General features: G+C 47.9%; 1 protein-coding gene across 1 annotated transcript in view; it reads right to left on the bottom strand.

Annotated features, from left to right (window-relative positions):
• The window catches only part of CCDC12 (coiled-coil domain containing 12), a 41,760-nt gene that overhangs the window by 8,221 nt on the left and 15,480 nt on the right, over positions 1–18,059 (bottom strand). The window contains exon 2 of the mRNA XM_075492194.1: positions 6,809–6,879. Within this exon, the coding sequence (XP_075348309.1) occupies positions 6,809–6,879 (71 nt within the window). The remainder of the gene's footprint in view (positions 1–6,808; positions 6,880–18,059) is intronic.

The raw sequence follows: 18,059 nt of genomic DNA, 5'->3' as shown, positions 1-18,059 counted from the left end.
ACAAACTGGTTTCAAACACCCAGACCCCAGACAACTATTTTTGAAGTGCCATGGTAGAACCTTTCCATTCTTCGGAAGCGGTTTAGGGAAGTCCTGGGTGTTCTCAACTCTATCAGGCAACTTCTTTGCCAAAGTCCTGGAGAAATACCATCTGGTTTGAGAATTTGATGCCCTCTGACCTTCCCAAGCTGCTCCAGAGCCCCTGTTTTCAGAACCTTCCGTTTTTGCGATGGCCACTCCAATTTGCTTGAAACCAAATGTCCTGGACAACCATTTCCACATTGTCCTTTAAAGAGGAACGAGTGCAAGAATTTCATTTTGTTTCTCTGCATCTCCAAAATTCACTTACTCCTGAGTGGTCCTGGGAAGCCACACTCAAACACGTAAAGAAATTATTGCTCCAGAAGATACAAGGGAGGTCTCAAATCCTTCAAGGATTCATGGTTTGGTGGACCCTCCTCTGCTCCATCATGTGCTCCGTGAGGAGCAGGGACAAGGCAGTCAGACAACTAAGGACAGCAAAGCAGAAGACTTCAGCAGCAATCCAGAAGGTTTTAGGTCCAAGGTGCAGAGAGCTGGGCTCTGGCCAAGCTACTGAAGAACCTGAAGGGAGCAGGGACATTGGGGTACCTGCGGGGCCATGTGGTGAAGGTGTCCCCTGGGGCAGCACTCAGATGCTCTTCAGTGGCAGCAAACGCTTCTGCTCAAAGTGCCTCTTCCCTTTTCTGTTTCTAATTGCAAACCGCATAGCAGAAGTCATTTTCAAGCTTTTTCTACAGGCCCCCTAATTTTTTTGCCAGGGAAAATTCACTGTATAGTGAGTTTAACTGACTGACAAGCTTACTCTTCTTCCTTCTGTCCACAGACCCCATGGAAAGAACCAAATTAAGAGCATTTGGGCAGAGATTTCAGGCTTGGATTCTCGTACCCTCGGTCACTCCCCCACCGACCTGCTGCAATTCTCTGCAAAGTCACCTAGCACATAGAGGGTGCTGCGTGATCGCCCATGGGTGCTGAGGGAACTCTACAGCACCATCACCCTCCAGGGGCACTGTGAGACTTGCTATACAACACCCATCGATTCTGGCTCAGACTTAATTTCACAAACCCTCTTTTTTTGCACTTCGCTTTCCTACCCAGCCTGTCCCCTTGCAGATAGCTTTGACGTCTGCTCTTTGACATCTGGGTGCATCCACGTCCCGCTGCAGCCTTCCCGGAGGCTTCCCTACAGCTGGGCTGGCTCGAAAGCATGGTTCCTTCATCTCCAGGCTGCCTCACTGCATGCAGTCACGCTTCCAGCAACCAAGATACACACCAAGACGATCTGCATCTGCTCCGACTTAGAAACCAAGAAATGACTTTCACGTCCCGAACGCACACATTAGTCAAGGCTTTCCTCACACCCTCTCTTGCAGTAGGATAGAGACGTCTCGAACGCAGAGGTCCAGAATTGTTTGATCAAGAGGACAAAGTTGTTGCTGTCTTTCCTGAACTCCTCACCCAAGGCAGAAAAGGAACAAGCAAAGGCAGAGACCCACCAGCACCCACCCTCCGAGGAGCAATCTCTTTTTGCTGGGAGAGAGCTGCTCCTGCTCAAATAGCTGAGCGTGTCAGAGCACATCCTCCTCCCCGAGCAGCTGCCCAAAGGCACTCGAGGAATGCCAAAAAAACAAACGCCTCTACTACATCGCAAGCCCCCAAAACTTGCCAAAGCAGCTGGTTTCTCAGGACTTGCTTCTTGGGGGAGCACGGATGGGGAGAGACATATCGCCGGGTGTTGCAGGAGGGCTGCAAGAGAAGCTCTTCAAACGCAGGCAGGTGCCAGGAGGTCGTCTGGCCTCCCACGCTGCTTTCCAGGCAGACACAAGCAACTTCAACATCAGTAAATACAACCGGGACAAAACCCACACTCGATCTGCAGCGCGGGACCCAGGCCGGTGATGCTGCACCAGGAGATGGCTGATGTGCAAACCCTGACCCTGCCTGCGGCACCCAGCTACGCTCCTCCGCGTGCCGGCGCAAGAGCGTGCTTTGCCCACGATCTTATGCGGTTTCTCCAGCTTCTTTGGCTGATGGTGGGTCAGAAACGATCCGCCACCCTCGAGGCTCAAGCCAAAAAGAGGGCCTGAAGGTACCTTGGTAGCACTTGGATGACCACAAGACCTTAACAACCCTTTGGCTGGCCTCAAAACAGTACCAAGCTCAACTTCGCTGCAGCTCTGCACTTCAATAACCACATTCAGATCCACCATCTCGGCACAGAGGCAGCACAGGGTCTGTGAGCAAAAAAGATGTCCCAGGTAAGCTCAGGGTTACATACAGCCTTGCCCCCACACCGCACCAAGAGCTCTCCCACAGATGGAGGTCAGATGGAGGTCTAAACACCCAAAGATCAACACCCAAAATGTTGCGGTTTGGTTACAGCAGGGAGGCATTCCCAGCAATGACTACTGAAAAAGAGTGGACTGCTGGGAAGATGCTGGGAACTCATAGCCAAGGGTTGGGTAGGAGGGACCAGGGTTTCACCTTTGGCTGCCCACCCTTGCACCCCGCTGCCGGGGGACGGGCAGAGGGACACCCAGCCTGTCCAAGGCAAAGCCAGGATCACCAGGCACCCGTTGAACACATCGACAGCCTCCGTTAGGAGGGTGCAGCCAGGCTTCGGACCAGCTGAAGCTCCATGGGGCAAAAGTAGATCACCTCCCAGATATCTCCTCCAGAGCGAGACAGGCAATGGCTCTAACCGGAGGGAAGGTCCACAGCATCCTCACAGCTCTGGAGGGGAGAAGGGCTCCACACTGCATCCAAATGGGCACAAGCATCTTCAGGAGGGAGCCACGATACTGAGAGCTCCTAAATCTCCGTAACCAGTACACCGATGGTTACCAGCCAGGTGGATTCACCCATCTGAACTCCTGTTCTCCCTTCTCTGGTGGCCAGCAGAAGGTGTGCTGCTACAGCCTTGCCCCTGCCCACCTCCTCCTGCCGTGGGCCAAGCACTTCCCCAACAGAGGGGACACGCGCTTGATCCCTGGAGATGTGGGGTGGTGATGGAGCCTGACTCATTGCACAGTATCCATCAGGACGTGCCACCAGTGGTAAGAGGTTCAGCTGTCCACACAGATGGTCGATCAAACACAGAATCACAGAATCGCATAGGTTGGAAAAGACCTTTAAGATCATGAAGTCCAACCATAAACCTAACACTGCCAAGCCCACCACTACCCCATGTCCCTGAGCACCTCATCCACACGGCTTTTAAATACCCCCAGGGATGGGGACTCCACCACTGCCCTGGGCAGCCTGGTCCAGTGCTGGACAACCCTTTCAGTGAAGTAAAATTTCCTCATATCCAGTCTAACCCTCCCCTGGCACAACTTGAGGCCATCTCCTCTCGTCCTGTCACTTGTTACCTGGGAGAAGAGACCGACCCCACCTCTCTACAGCCTCCTTTCAGGTCGTTGTAGAGAACACGCCATGTATATTCAGCTCAGCCTACACATAAATACTGCTCTCTCCCATATTTGACTATAATTTTTTTTTTTTTTTTTTTTAAGCTCTTCATTAAGGTCTCCGCGCTCCAGGATGTGAGGAAGCACGTCCGCACAGCAGTTATCCTTGCTACTGGCTTGGCTGTCCTGCCAAGCTAAAGCCAACGCTGAGCAGACTCGCCGCTGTATTTTTTTGTGCAGAGATTAAAAAAAAAAGTTAAAAAGTGGTTTTGACCTGCCCCGTGACATTCTTCTCACTGCGAGGGGAGAGATCGTGTTTCCCAACCCCTGCCTCCCCCAGCTCCTCCCATAAATTCATCTCTGCAAGCAGCACAGCACGGAGCTGTAATTTTAAAGGATGACTAAGTGTTGAAACACCAGCAGCTGATTAACAGCAGCTCACTGAAGCTTAATTTCTAGTTAAGTTGAAGAGTTGAAGATATTTTTTTCCCCCCTCCCTGTCTAAGCCCTACCTCGGGTTTTTATTTACACTTTTGACATCCCTGACGAGCTCTGCTTGCAGAACTGCAGCCCAACTTCAAAGCTCAACGCCTCTCTGCTCCCTGCGGGGTGGCAATGCCAGCCTCCAGCCAGCCATGGCTTTACCCAGCGCTGGCCTCGCAGATCCCCGAGCCCCAAACCGACTGCTTTTCTCCCGGGAACCAGGCGGAAGGGCCGAAGTCCACCCACACCCTGTTGCTTGCGAAGGCGGATCGCAGGCTGCGCCGTGGCGGGAGGTGTTTCCTGGTCAGTGGGCTAAGTGTAACTGGTTAAAACAAAAAAAAAAAAAAAACTAAATAAGCCAAGCTTTTTACAATTACAGATATAAACTCCCCTGAGAACTTAGATCAGAGATAGCCCGAGCTGAAATTGCTGCGAGTGTATCAGGGTTTTTGCAGAGGGCTTCGTCAGCACTTGTTCCTGCGGTGGTAGCTTGCAGCATGAAAGATAAAAACAAGGAACAAAAAAAAAAAAAAAAAAAAGAGAAAAAAAGAGGGGGGTGGGGAGATTTGAGTCGATCAGAAAAAAAAACAGGAAGCTGCCAAAAAGTGTGTCGTCACATAGGCAGCGAGAAAATATTAGTAAAGCCAGCACCCGGCGGTTCTGTCTTTCCTATAAGGTATAAAGGATGGTCTCGGGTGCGGGCTGGCCCAGAAGGTGCAGCTGCAGGTATGGAGGAGGAACCAGCCTGCAGCAAAAGCCCCGGACTGCTGTTTGCTTTTCAGGGCAGTCAGTGCACCTCAACCTTGCACGCAGGCCGCAGGATTATTTCTTGAACCACTAGATTTCTCCTCCCCGCGACGTGCTCTTGGTGGTTTTCAGCTTGAGAAAGCAGCACAGCTATTGAGACGCTCGTTTGGGGCGAGGGAGCGGTTCGCAGGGAGGGCAGACTTCAGTTATCAGGACCTCTCGTTTCCCAAATTCAGGGTAAACACCAGCGCATTATCTCAGCTTACCTTTTGCCACCAGCCAACAGGGCATTAGTGCACAGCAGTTCCCTTTTTCAAAGGGCTGAGAAAATTGAGCTACACTATTGGGAAACACTAATCTAAGACGAAATCAAGTTATCAGCTTGCCGGCCTTCTAGATCTTGTTAAAAACGCACATCCAATTCCGGCAACAGAAAAAGGACATTCAACAAGTAAAGCAAAAGCTAAGAATCATCTCGGCCAAATTTGTGATTCAAACATTTCCTGCAGAGCAGATCTTGCTCTAATTTGCCTTGCAAAGTTACATTTGGATCCCAACAAAACATGCCGTGGTTGGATAGACAGACAAAGAGCTACAGAATCCTGCAGGAAAATCAATCTGGAAAGCAAACTTTTTGCCCCAAAAGCTGCCTCCTCAAAGGCATCACTCCCATGTATTTCAGAAGAAGCCCTGTGCCCACATCTGCAGGGAGTTTGATGCATCGGTACAGAGCTGGCTGGAGATGGGAGTTCCTACTCAACACCTTTGCTCTCTACATATAACCTCAGTGAAGCTCCCAGGGCATCACCCACAAGCAAGGGGAAGGCTTTTTGCTGAACCTGCCACAAGATGAGAGCTCACGAAGAAGCGCTCGTGGAAAAAGTGATTTGCCAACTTGACAGTAGTGACGCCAAAGACTTGGTATGAAACTGCATAACCTCTGATATGCTCCAGGCTGTTCAGCAGCGGTTAAAAAGAAGCAATCCCCAGCCTGAAAGTCAGTCCAAGTAGAAAAAGAGATTTTTTTCAGAGGTTTAGCAGACCAATTCAGAATTCCAGTTTGGGAGCAGGAGCGCACGGCTGCTAGCCCAACAATACCAGCTCATCGTGCAGTAAAGACAGCCCAGGCCCGATGCTCCTCATCAGTGGACGACCACACGCTGCATCACCTTGCCACGCAGTGTATCGAGTGGCAGGGCTGGAAAGCAAGAGCTGTTTATTCATTATTCATCATTATTTCCAAGATCTCTAGCTCCTGTTTCAGCTTCAGCCCAGACCTCGTGCCTCTTCCGGCACAAAACCCAACCACAGCACCTACAAACACAGTTCAGTGCCGGTGATGGTTCTCCAGAACCACTCCCAGCCCCAAATCGACGTGGGCAGTTCTCGAGAAAGGATGCATTTTCTGCCAGGAGTTAGTCCCAAAAAGCAGCGAGGATTTTGCTCTACTTTCTCAGCAGAGCACACGTGCTCATCCGCAGCAGCATCTCTGCTGCACACCTCCCACAGAGGAGGTTTCTAGCTGGTAAAGCGATGAGAAAAGGTCACGTCCCGCATCTTCAAACCAAACTTCACCCCCCCATCATCTCCAAAGGAGACCTGGTGGTGTTTTTACCGGCAGGAAACCAAGTGCACAGTCAGCTGGTCCTGCCAGGAGCAACACCCTGCCTCGGTTAGTTTTGTGCTCACATTTTCCAGTGACAAGAGAGAACAGCGGTGGGCCACAGTTAAACAGCCACGTGTACCCCACAGGCCTCTGTTCGGGGGGGGGTGGGGGGGGGGGGGTGTCCACACTTAAAATGACACACATGCGGGGGACAAGAGATGCAGCAACGGCTGTCGAATTCAAGGGAGCCTAAAGCAACGCAGCCTAAATGCTCCCGACACCTCTGATGGCACCACCTTCCCCCTGCTGCCCCCAGAAACACTGCAATTCAGCCCCAGGCTTTTCCTCTTTATTCCCCCATCTCAGATCATTTACACCACGAGATCAAATTCACACTAAAAAAAAAAAAAAAAAATAAATTGCATGTTAGAAGCCAAGGAAAGATCCTAATTAGCAAACGCGAGAGCAGCGCCTGAACAATACATACAAGAGAGACAAGTGGGAATAAATAAATAATTACTTGTGCTTGATGGTCTCCTCTTCGTCATCTTCTCTGAACTGCTTGTTCTCAGGTTCACCGCTGTCCTTATTCTGAAAGAAGAAGTTGATCTGTCAGGCCTTGGCCTCTCTGGAAATGCCAGAGAGCAAACAGCAGCCCAGAAACCCTCCCGGAGGGCACAGGGCAGGCAAACAGCAAGGCACGCTTTGAAATGACTTTTAAATTATGACACCTTTAAATTAAGCCTGTTTTCCTTTTTCACCCTTTAGTATTCTGCTCGTACAGATAGCACGATAAACAAATGTAAGAACGGGCAAGGAAAATTTAATTTTCCTCTCGGAGGCGATCACGCCACTCAGCACTGATAACCCCCTTATTACTGGTAACTGCATCAATTGAGAGCGCCAACAGCGAGTTGCAATCAATAACAGAGCTCAGAAACCTCGTCCGTGCGTGAATTACCACCTTGTGTTAAACGGCAGAGCAAAAAGAGAGCGGGGCATTGAGCAAAACAGAGGGCTGCCGGCAGCCACGTAACGTACGCCTTCCCCGTGCCACCGTGCCAGGGACCTGAAGTTAAATCCCGTGCTCGCCGATCCAGAAGAAAGGATGGATATTATTGCGTTGGTTGAAGGGAACCATAGGCAGACAGAAGAGATAATAAAGGGTTAGGAAGTGAGCAAGCCCGCGCTCGGCTGGCTCGTGACGCAGCAGATCACCTGCAAAAGTCCCGGGAGCGCACATCAGCGGGCTTTGCCCAGGTCCCTTTTCTTTCTCCTAAGTAATCACGTCGGACTTTTTAACAGGTTGCAAAGCAAACCGGCAGAAATCAAACAGCGATCAGCACAACAAAGGGTCTAATTTCAGCTCCAGAAACACCGTGCAGTAACATAAATCAAATTTCTCTTTGTAACAGGGTGTTGAGTACTGCGAAGAGGCTCGTTCTGCATCACCCAGACGCTGGCACAAACAGCTTATTAGTCAAGTTACCAATTATATTTATTATCCAGACAGGCACAGATATCGAACATTAACAATAATGAGCTGGAAAGGGTTTTGTTTGGTCTTCTCACTTATTAACTAATTTCATTCAACCACTGAACAAAGTATGCTCCGTGACAAACACATCTGCCCTTATTTTGCAGAGTATATTGTTATAGCAAACACAACGAACGAACGACTTCCTTGGAAGCCGTTGCTTTTCCGACTGAACTCCCCCCATCATCCTCCAAATGAAAAGCAAAATGCGGCAGCTCTAGCAGACAGCAGATTAAGCCGCTATTTCCTTGAGCGTGGCCGGTTCCAGGAGGAGTATTACCCAAGTTACCTGGTAATAAATACACAGCGTTTGTAATATCTGCCTACGATTCACGTTGCCACAAACGCAGGGGGGCTGTTGTGCCAACATTCATCTCTGCCTTTCAGCAGGAACAGCTCAGAGACCAGAGGAATTACTTTCAAGAAATGCCCTTTCATCGCACCGCAAAGGTTACCGGTCCTTTTCACCCAATTCAAGAGACGAAGCCCTCTAGGTCAGTCTGTTCAAAGTCTTTTTTCAACCCTGAAACAGGTGCACAGCTCGCTTTGGAAAACTGCGAGGAAAAATTGGTTATAACCAGAACACGACCAACATCACTTGCAGATCAGAAATGACTTTGATTAGTCACTTGCTCTGTTAAAAGCTTCGCTGGAGAGTTTGGGCATCTCATAGACAACTTCAGGATAGCAAAATTATTTACCAGCTAAACTTATTCCTAACCTCTGAAAGGACCAGAAAGGTTTCCCTAGTCAAGAGCTTAGTTATCACACGCATCTTGACTATACAAACTTTAAAACTCTATTCTGTGACCTGGGTTAAAAATTAGATTACACGCAAACAGGAAGGCGAGCCAGGAAATAGCTCAGTTCTGGTTCAGGCTCATCAGTGACTGGAGTTGTTCAGGTTCAGCTCCTGATCAAAGAGCAAGAAATATGGTCCTGTCTTTTTAAAAAGAAAAAATAAATAATAATCATTCCTAAAACCAATATTTGGTTCAGTTTTAACTCCCTGCTTGTAATTTTATTTTTAAGTCCATAGTAACCTTGTGATATTTGCACAGACATTTCTTGTTCAATAAAGACCGTGAGCTTAGCTCACATGAGCACGTGCAGCCTGCTGGAACCTTCTGGTGTGAGCTTAGTGCTAGGTAATATTTAGACGCCCTTCAGTCCACGTTATTTAACGCTGTGAGAAGTACATTCTTGCACTCTTAAGTCCTTTCTCATTCCTTTCATCTTCATACTTCTAGCGCATGTGCGTAGAGCCTACATTCCCCTCGTTCTTGCTAGAATTTTATCCGGGAGGGCTATAAGCAGGTTGTGAAATCCTGAAGAGATATTTGGCAAAAATATTCACATCAAGCCGCGGCTGTTCTTCCCACCGCAAGCCTGCGCTCTTTGCAGCGCTACAAATCTTTCTCTTCCCCATACGCTGAAATAATTTGATATTGAAATCCTACCACTCTTCTAGAGCTTGCCCAAAATCCCCAATTCCAATTTATTCCCCAATACCACCCAAATGTTTTCTAAAGTCCTGGCGATATTCCTAGAAAAATCGAGCACACCACCAACAAACGCAACCTAATGCAACGAGTCCTGTAGTGCCTTCAACCAGGGACTTTTTCTCTGCTACAGCTCTCCTCGTAGTGCCTTCTCGGACGGCGTAGAGCAGGCAACATGAGAACGGGTGTGGGAGTCTCCCTGGGGATGTCCTGAGCTGGAAAAAACGAGATATGCTCCCTCCTGTACTTCATCAGAAGGGAACAGAGGATAATGAGGACTGCAGCACAGTTCAAGGAGACGGCATAACTGCATGTAACCATTTCCAACCTGCTCATCATCGACACAAATGCCCTCTAAAATTATACTCCCTGCCATCATCCGCCGCTAATCAGGCTCCACCAGACAGATCAGCGTGCAAGTGGAACGCAAACAAGGTCTGAAACGGATGCCTGAAGTCAGGCTTCCCCCCCCCCCACCCCCAGCAAGAGAAATTAATGCTGGTTCCCTGTTTGCAAAACGGTCTGTAAACAAGATTACGGTTTCATGAGCAGAGTGACGAAAACCCCCAGCCACAGGGCAGAGGCGATACGTGGCGAAGAGACCATAAACCAGCAGCGTCGGGAACGGTCGCAGCTCTGAAAAGAGGCAGCCCGTACAAAAAAAAAAAAGGGGGGGGGGGGGGAGGTTCTAAAGCAATATTTGATGGATGCAGCAGAGGAAGATCACCGCTCCTCTTCCGACTGCCGAGCTTTTTGCTTGCATTTCCAGCCAGGCTGTGCTGCCTTCCCCCAGTACACGCTCCCTACCCACAGCTTACCACGAGGGCTTCCTGCGCTGCTTTCAAGCGCTTGAATTCACGTGAGCTGCAAAAAGGCAAAGTTACAAGATGACAGTGGAGGGAGCCGTCATGGGTTTCTAAAGATACGTATAAACTGCAGCTGATTCAAAGCGCTTCTCGATGGTTTTATACTGGAGCAGGCAGCAAGTGGGGTGCACGGCTAGCAGCACCCGGCCAGCCAGGCTTTGGAGAAGATCCCTCTTCTGCTTTCCACGCTTCCTCACCCAGAATGCTGGGGTTTAAATTAAGTCCAAAAGCTGGACTTTAAATTACCCCGGCAGAAAGAGGCAATTAAAGTGTCTGCAGCCTTAGGGACTGACTGTGCACAACGGCAGCAGGACACAGAAAGGAAAGGACTGATTTGGTGCTCGCAGCAGCTTGATCTGTTAGATCCCCTAATGGATTTAATTTAATTTATTCCCCATTACCACCCTAATATTTTCTAAAGTCATGGTGATATTCCTAGAAAAAATTCCATTAGATCCCCTTAGAGATCATTCCTCCTCCGTGAAAACCAGAGATGCACCCCATTGCTTGGCAATGCCCGTAGCTTTGGCTAGCGACAGAAAAGTTTTAGCATAGCAAGCTTTGCCTGCATCCCCTGCATTCTCCAGGTAGTTACTCAGAGCATACCCTGAAATTATATTCAAAACTAACACTAACGCTTTAGCCTGAACAAATACAGCCAAATTCTTCAGGCAATACCTATCTGAAATCCCTGGGGTATCAACAAAGAGCTGGGGCAGAGCTGAAATGCCGAAGGACACTGTCCTCGCGTGCAGGCACAGCATCGTCTGCAGAGGGACCGTGTGCGCGCTCATCCGCTTCAGCGCGAAGGCAGCCGGAGCAGCTCGCACTGCATCCATCAGCGCGGTAAACGAACCAAGCTAAGATACGAAGCCTTCTTGTTCACATCACCTCGCCTGAGCGTAGCCGAGAGACGGTGGTACTCAGAGAGCCGTTAATAACTAGAGGGAAAGGGGGGAAATAACGTTCCCTTGATATTCTGCTTAGTGCAAAAGTGGATGACTAACTGCCCTCGCAGAGACGCGATGGGGGATTGCAACCAACATCTCCTTCCTCCTGCGCACAACCAGCCGTGCAGGCAACGGCTGCGCGATCGTGGAGGAGCTTCCCTCTCCAGTCACTCCTGCAGGTGCAGAACCTGAAACCACACGCAAGATACGGAGCCTGCGGGGAGGATTCTGTGCCTCCTCGGGAGCAAAGGGTTGTAGAACGGCAGATCCCATTACCGTGATCATTTATTGATACGGAGACGGCCTCTCAAACATGCAACTTATCTTACAGCTCCGTATTTTACCGCTGCCCCATCTCTCTCCTCTTTCTTCTCTGCCCATACTGGATTTATGTGATCCCTCAGGACTTTGACACAGCAGCCATGTCCTGAGGTTCTCCACTTTGCTCGAAATTTTTGTCTTAAGATCTGCCCCTTCATCATCCTCTTCAAGTATTTCTATTCAACAGCTGTTTCACAACTTTCATTTCTTAACTCAGGAGAAGAAGTATTCCTCCCCAAAACAACGTTTTCCCTAACTACCGGTTCATTCTTCAAGTGTTTTAATGCGTTTCCCTTTGCTTGCTGGTGGTCACTTCCCACAGGTTGCACAGCAGCAATTCAACTCTCACTACTTTTCAGTTCAACTTCATTTTCTCACATTTCAAACCTTAATGCCACAGAGGAAGCCAAAAATAACCCCTCTGCCGTTCCACTCTCGCTCTAGCGATTCCTCTTTGCAAGGCACCCCGTGGCGAGGTGTTTATTATTAGCAGTAAGTCGTAAGATTGGAGACACACACACAAGTCTACAAGACTGTTCACCAACAGCCTGCAAACAAAGTCATTCCCATCCTTCAGTCTCTGGAAGGAGACACTCCAGAGATAAACTCCCAACATTAAAAAGCTCGCTCGCTTGTAGTCTCCTACCTATTTTAATTCGCAGACATCGCAACTGGCAACCCGTGGCTTGTAGCTACCAACAGGAAGACTTTTGCTCCGTGGACTCCCGCTCTTCACAAAGAGGTCTGCGATGAAAAGTCTAATCCACTGCCTGCTCAAGGTGAAAATCCAAGAAGATTTGCATCAGGTTGTTTAAAGAAGGGTGTCAGCTGCCTCTCTGCAACACCCTCAAGGCCCATAGCAAGCTTTACGTGGGATCAGTTAATACCTTGTGCTCCTAGCTGAACATATATGGGGAACTGGATCATGTCCACAAGGTTCAGAACCTGGGTCCTGCAAGCCTGGGATGTAAACCACGTATTCGCTCAGCATTAATTGCATTAGTTTGCTTTCTTCCTAGCCAGCACCAGGCAGAGAGAAGAATATATCTGACAGTTCAATATTCAGAGATGAACAGTGACAACTTGGTAAAAAACACTTTGTAAGCGTGGCCAAGCATTTACACGTAGCAAGAGGGCAGCGAAGACGATGACTTCTGGGTCACTGCTAGGGAGATAAGTCTGTCTCCTGTCACCACCCACAACCTCCAGCCCTGCCAGGCAGAAGTTTTATTTGCCTGCTGAAGAACAACTGGATTTTATTGAGCTCCCATTGCAAAATATCAAGCTCCTTCAGCGTTTTGGGGGAAGCACCAGATTTCATGTTCTACCACTTCCCGGACTTGAGGCAGGTCGTGTCACAAAGCAGGAGGTAAGCCTTGATAATCAGCAAAGAGGAATGCGGTCGCGGAAGGCATTTCTATCATCTCCTTTCCCGGCGTACAGCCAAACTTTGCATATGAAATTACAAAACATGAGACTTCTTTTTCCTCCAAGTAAAGTGAACTCTCCTACCCATCATGTGCTTCCCTGCGTGTGGAGCAGGTCTTGGCTACCTGCAAGAAGCATCTGCTCCAGGGAATACAACATTTTGAGGAATATGAAACTTTCCTCTGGGCTTCAGCGCATTATCATGATTTTTCCTTGCTGGTAGGAGTCTGCCCAGCTATTTGGTGTCTTCCACTGTAATAACAAGGGAAGCAGCTCACTTTGCATCGCATTCCAAGATTTAAGGCCAAAAGGGATGTTTAAATCACCTCGCCTGACTTTTAAAATGCCTCTGATCTGGGAAGTCTCAGCCAGTTATCCCTCCACTGCGGCAATCCACATCCGAGTAAAGCATCTTTTCCAAGAAAAGGGAAAGGACACAACCTTATCCTGAAGACAGCAGATGGAGGAGCCGCTCCTTTCTTTAGCAGCTTCACCTAAAGCCCATACGATGCTATAGCTTATTTCCAGTTGTTGGTTCCCGCCATCACTCACTTCCAAAGAGCATTTTGTACCTGATACATTTAAAGGGTGCAAACACACGTGCACTACGATCGAGGCCACTTCTCAAATCTTTTTGATAAACCACCAGATTAGTGTGGCTAGCTCTTCCTACCTTTTTAAGGTGTCTTTTTGGAGTCTTTTTAAGACTCCTGACTTTTTAAGATGTCTCCAAATGCCCGTGCTGGACCACGTGAACCAGGGCAACACGGAGGCAACACCATCCCTCACCTGATACAGGAACCTAAGAACCAGCATCCTTCTCAACGCTGCTGGTTTCCCAGAGATGAACCCATTTTATGGATAAGCCCTGTATTTTCCCCCCACAGGTGTACAGAGCACACATCCGCGTGCCCTGCAACCCCTTTTTGCTCAAAAGGGCTCATTCTTAATACAAACAGATGACAATCGCTACTCGGACCTCACCAGCCTTCAGACTTTGAGTCAGCTGTCATTAAGCCAGCAGAAAATTTACACATATTTCCAAATGACTAATGGAAATACTGGGTGCACAGGCCCCAAAAAGCAACACTTCTGTCAGATGACAATTCCTCGTTGACAGCTATTAAGCTATCAGTTACCCATTTCAAAGCTGTAATTTTTAACCAGCATGTTGTGCAATACTAACCCTTCACTAAATCAAATTTACGTGACAAAAATGACACTCCCTTTTTCTCACTCCGTTAAAAAGAATTGCAAATCAGGCTTTTCATCATTCTGCTCCACACCCATGGCAGTCGAACTGGCTTCACCCAAGTTACCCCTCTTGCTTTCATTTTTAAAGAGTGGTGTTTTATTAGCACTTTTCCAGTCCTTTGGAATTTATCCAGTATTCAGAAAAGATTTAAATCAAAACGCAGCAGGCTAACAATCTCTTCGGCTGATTATTTTAGGATTCCTAGGTGCAAATTACCTACAACTGCTGATTTTAAGTGTTTTTGCTAGATGTCTAATATCCTCTCATCACCGTTGGCCTGGAAAGCAGCTCATCATTCCCATACAACACAAGTGTGTCACTTAACTCCTTCCCAAATACACTTTATAAACTGAACCTTATATTTGTTTCCTTCTCTCCACCGTCTTTTAACAATTTCTGTCTGAAGAATTGCTTCCCCTTCTAATCAGGGTTGGCCTTTACCCAAAGTTACAATAACCAAATTGCCACATTTTGATATCTGCCTACATCTTCCGACTTGCATTGCCATTCCTCCCTGGCTTTAGCAGAGCTGCTTTTTCGAATCCCCCAGGCTACTCAGTTGGCCCCGCGTGCCCGTATTAAATGCAACCCAGCCAAGGCTCGCCATCCCCTGGCAACCCCCAAAAGTCAACAAAATGACCCGACAGCTTCTCCTCTTCCCAGGAACTAATACCGACTTATTTTCCTTGGGGATTGACCAGAATACTAAAGATCTCCTTATCTTTCATTTGAGGCTTATAGGACGGTCACGTTACCAGTCGAGTGCTTCTTTGGCACAAATAAGTGTCTCTTTTTGAGGAGTTAAAAAGAGGTCAGTGCTGGAACAAAGCAAGTTTGATCTTTCAAGCTATTCTCTACCAGCCAAGCTGTAGCTGCCTCTATTCCCACTTACTGGCTGCCAAGAGCCAGCCCCGGGGAGCCCATGCAAGGCAAAGTGCTAGCGTTCGAATCGGCAAGAAGAGCAGCCCATACAACAGCCTGTCCTCATATCTCCGATAACCGGGAAGCTCCCAGGTCATATAGTCTGATTTTCTACGCAACTTCATCCAGGTAACGAGTATTCACCTTGTTTGGTGGTTACCATTCACCATTTTCTTTGGTATTTCTTTGTAGTGAAGCATACGTGGCGGTCAGGTCAGCTACGAGGTGAGGACAGAGTTACGGTGCCTTGGTCCAAGCGTGGCACGTACTAGTACTTTTTGCTTCCTGCTTGGCCAAGATTTAAGCTTAGATGTCCTTGAAGTCTGGCAAGGCACCGCTGTGCAGCCCTGCTCCTACCTCGCTGCTCTTTCAAGACATTTAATGCCAGAATGGAAAAAGCTAAGTCATGAAATGTCACCGAGTAGCCAAATTAGCAATAAAGCATGTTTTAAAACCAATGAAGTTTCAATTCTCTAAGTAGCCAAAAAAAAAAAAAAGGATCTTATCATAAAATTTTACAGCAAAAAGTTCTGAACATAAAAACATCATTAAAGTATACTCAGTACCCGAGATCCACCGATATTTTTCAAAAGCTGCTTGGAATCCATTTGCTTATAGCAACCCTTGTGGTAATTGCATAAAAACATGATTTTAAGGGCCGGAACTTCTCTGTCCCTGCTGCTTATTCCTTATTGAAGTCCTAATCCTGGTTCAGTCGTAGCTGGTTACTATGGAAATGGTTAAATCAGCGCCCGAACAGCGTGACTTCCCATAAGAAACAAACACAAGGAACAAAACTGCCTCTGAAAATTAAACACCCTGGTTTATATCCGTGCCTCCAAAAAACAACCTCGCATTTCCAAAAGGAAAGGTATTTTTAATACTATCTTTTTTTAATAATGGTGGTGTTTATATAGTAAACAAACACAAATATTTCTTCCCTTCAAATAACCCAAAATGACTCTTAAGTGGCTGTGGTTTGCTGGTTTAAATATACCTATTATCACGATTTCAGAACCTGTATGTTTGCATCGCAAACACTGCTGTTAAACAGCAAAGACTGGAGAACGTTTCTGGCACCAAGTTGCTGTCCCCTGGTGAAATCAGTGGCACAAATATTCCCCGAGATCAGAACTACAAACTTTTTGTTGAAGAAACTGCATACGTGAACGCACGTATGAGATGCAGAAAGTTTGAGGGGGAAGAAGTAGGCACTTCTGAGCAGGAAGAACAAGACATTTCAAAGCCAGACCACCTTTTCAGGCAACGAAGAGCTAGAAAAGCCATGGATAAGCTTCTCCATCCCGATACAGCAGAAACATCGCTAACTCGTTTCCACGTGGGACATTGTTAAAGCAAAATCTAAGCTACACAGAGCAAGAGCATTGGGGGAAGTTGGCTGAACCCCTGTGCACACGTAGTCTACCGGTTCCCTCTAACAGCTTTGCCCAACAGACTAACGAAGACGACCGTTTCATGCCAAATTTCCTTGGTATCACCCATTTCAGACAAATTCTTACCATTTTTCTCGGGCTCCTAAATAAGATTACATTTCATTCTCCATCTTCACCCCAGGATTTTTCACGACACTGATCCAGTCATTGCAGTTTGCATCAGCACAAGATGCTGCTCCAACATCGTTACCAATTTTGTTAACGATGGACATGTGCATGCACTGGTGTCGCTCACATTAGGTGATTATTAGAGGTGCTCTTGCTGGTTGTTCGAGGTGCTCTGCCACTGCCCTCAAATCTGGTGCGTATGACAAGTCCTCTCCCAATCCCTGTGCCAAGCATCTCCAGTAATCCTCCCTATTAATGCAAAACATTAGCACGAAGCTTTCCTTCACGTGAACTCACCCTCCGCAGCGAAGACACGGCCCTGGTGCGAAGCCACGGCACGCTGCTGAGAAATACCACCGCAACCCTTCGGTGGGAAGCAGCGGGGAGCCCCACCGCGCTGGCAGGGAAAGGCTTGCACGTCGAAGGAGAACGGACGGAGCTGCCGATTTGCAGAAGCATCAAATAATTAACATTTGATGTGTGCTTTTCTGAGGTCTGAGTCTGAAATCGTTTCTCCAAAGGAAATATGCCCAACCAGAGCCACTGCCTGAAACGGAGCAAATGCCCGTGAGGGACTACTCAACTCCTAGTCTGCAAAGACGCAGGAGGACCGTCCATCCTTGAAACGGCAAATGGGTTTGAAGATGGGCAGTAAAGCATCGCTCCCTAACACCCGCTAATACGAGTACCGGTATCAGCGATGGAAAGTTTTATGGGTTTTGTAGCCCTGCGTTCAGAGCCCCGACACGTTCGAGAAGATACAGCCAGCCCTTCTGAAAAAGCGGGGCTGGCAGCAGGCAGAGCAGACCATTACAGCTTGTTCTGCCAACAACAAAACGTCTTTATTTGACAGGTTAATGTGCTTGCAAGAGTCATCCCATCCTCCAATAAAAGCTGTTGATTTACAGGACACAACACTCAGGAATCAGCTGAATCTCTACCAAAAAAGGGGTTTTAACTCAAGAATTAATTCTGTCTGTTCCAGAGAAACAGTGTGCCTGTTTTAACCCCCACCACATCTTCTTCACTAAGTCACATAATTCCTTTCTACTGTCCAGGAAAAACAAAAAAAACAAGTTTAAAAAAAACACCTCTTAGTTATATTCAGGCCAAGAAGCCACCACTGCCTTTAGCTGACAGGGACAATGTTCCAGTTATCTTCTTGTTCTCTTCTGGGGTGGGAAGGAAGAGAGGGCCAGGCTGGCTTGGTTGGATTTGAGAGGCATTTCAGTGAGTTAATATGTCACCTCTGTTGCTCTCGGATAAAAGCAGAAACAAAACCAAATGCTACACATGGCCAGTTTCATTTCTCCAAGGAAGGAGGGGAAAAAAAAAAGGGGGGGGGGGGGGGGGAAGAGAGAGAGACTACAATGAAGTTTGTGTTTACACACCCAGAGCTTGCTGACATGGTAAAGGTTTGCTGTAGCCA

This window comes from Mycteria americana, chromosome 2 (assembly GCF_035582795.1).
Source record: "Mycteria americana isolate JAX WOST 10 ecotype Jacksonville Zoo and Gardens chromosome 2, USCA_MyAme_1.0, whole genome shotgun sequence".
NCBI classification, from domain to species: Eukaryota; Metazoa; Chordata; class Aves; order Ciconiiformes; family Ciconiidae; genus Mycteria; species Mycteria americana.
Note: the sequence above shows the minus strand (reverse complement) of the source record. Positions and strands in the feature narration are given on the sequence as shown.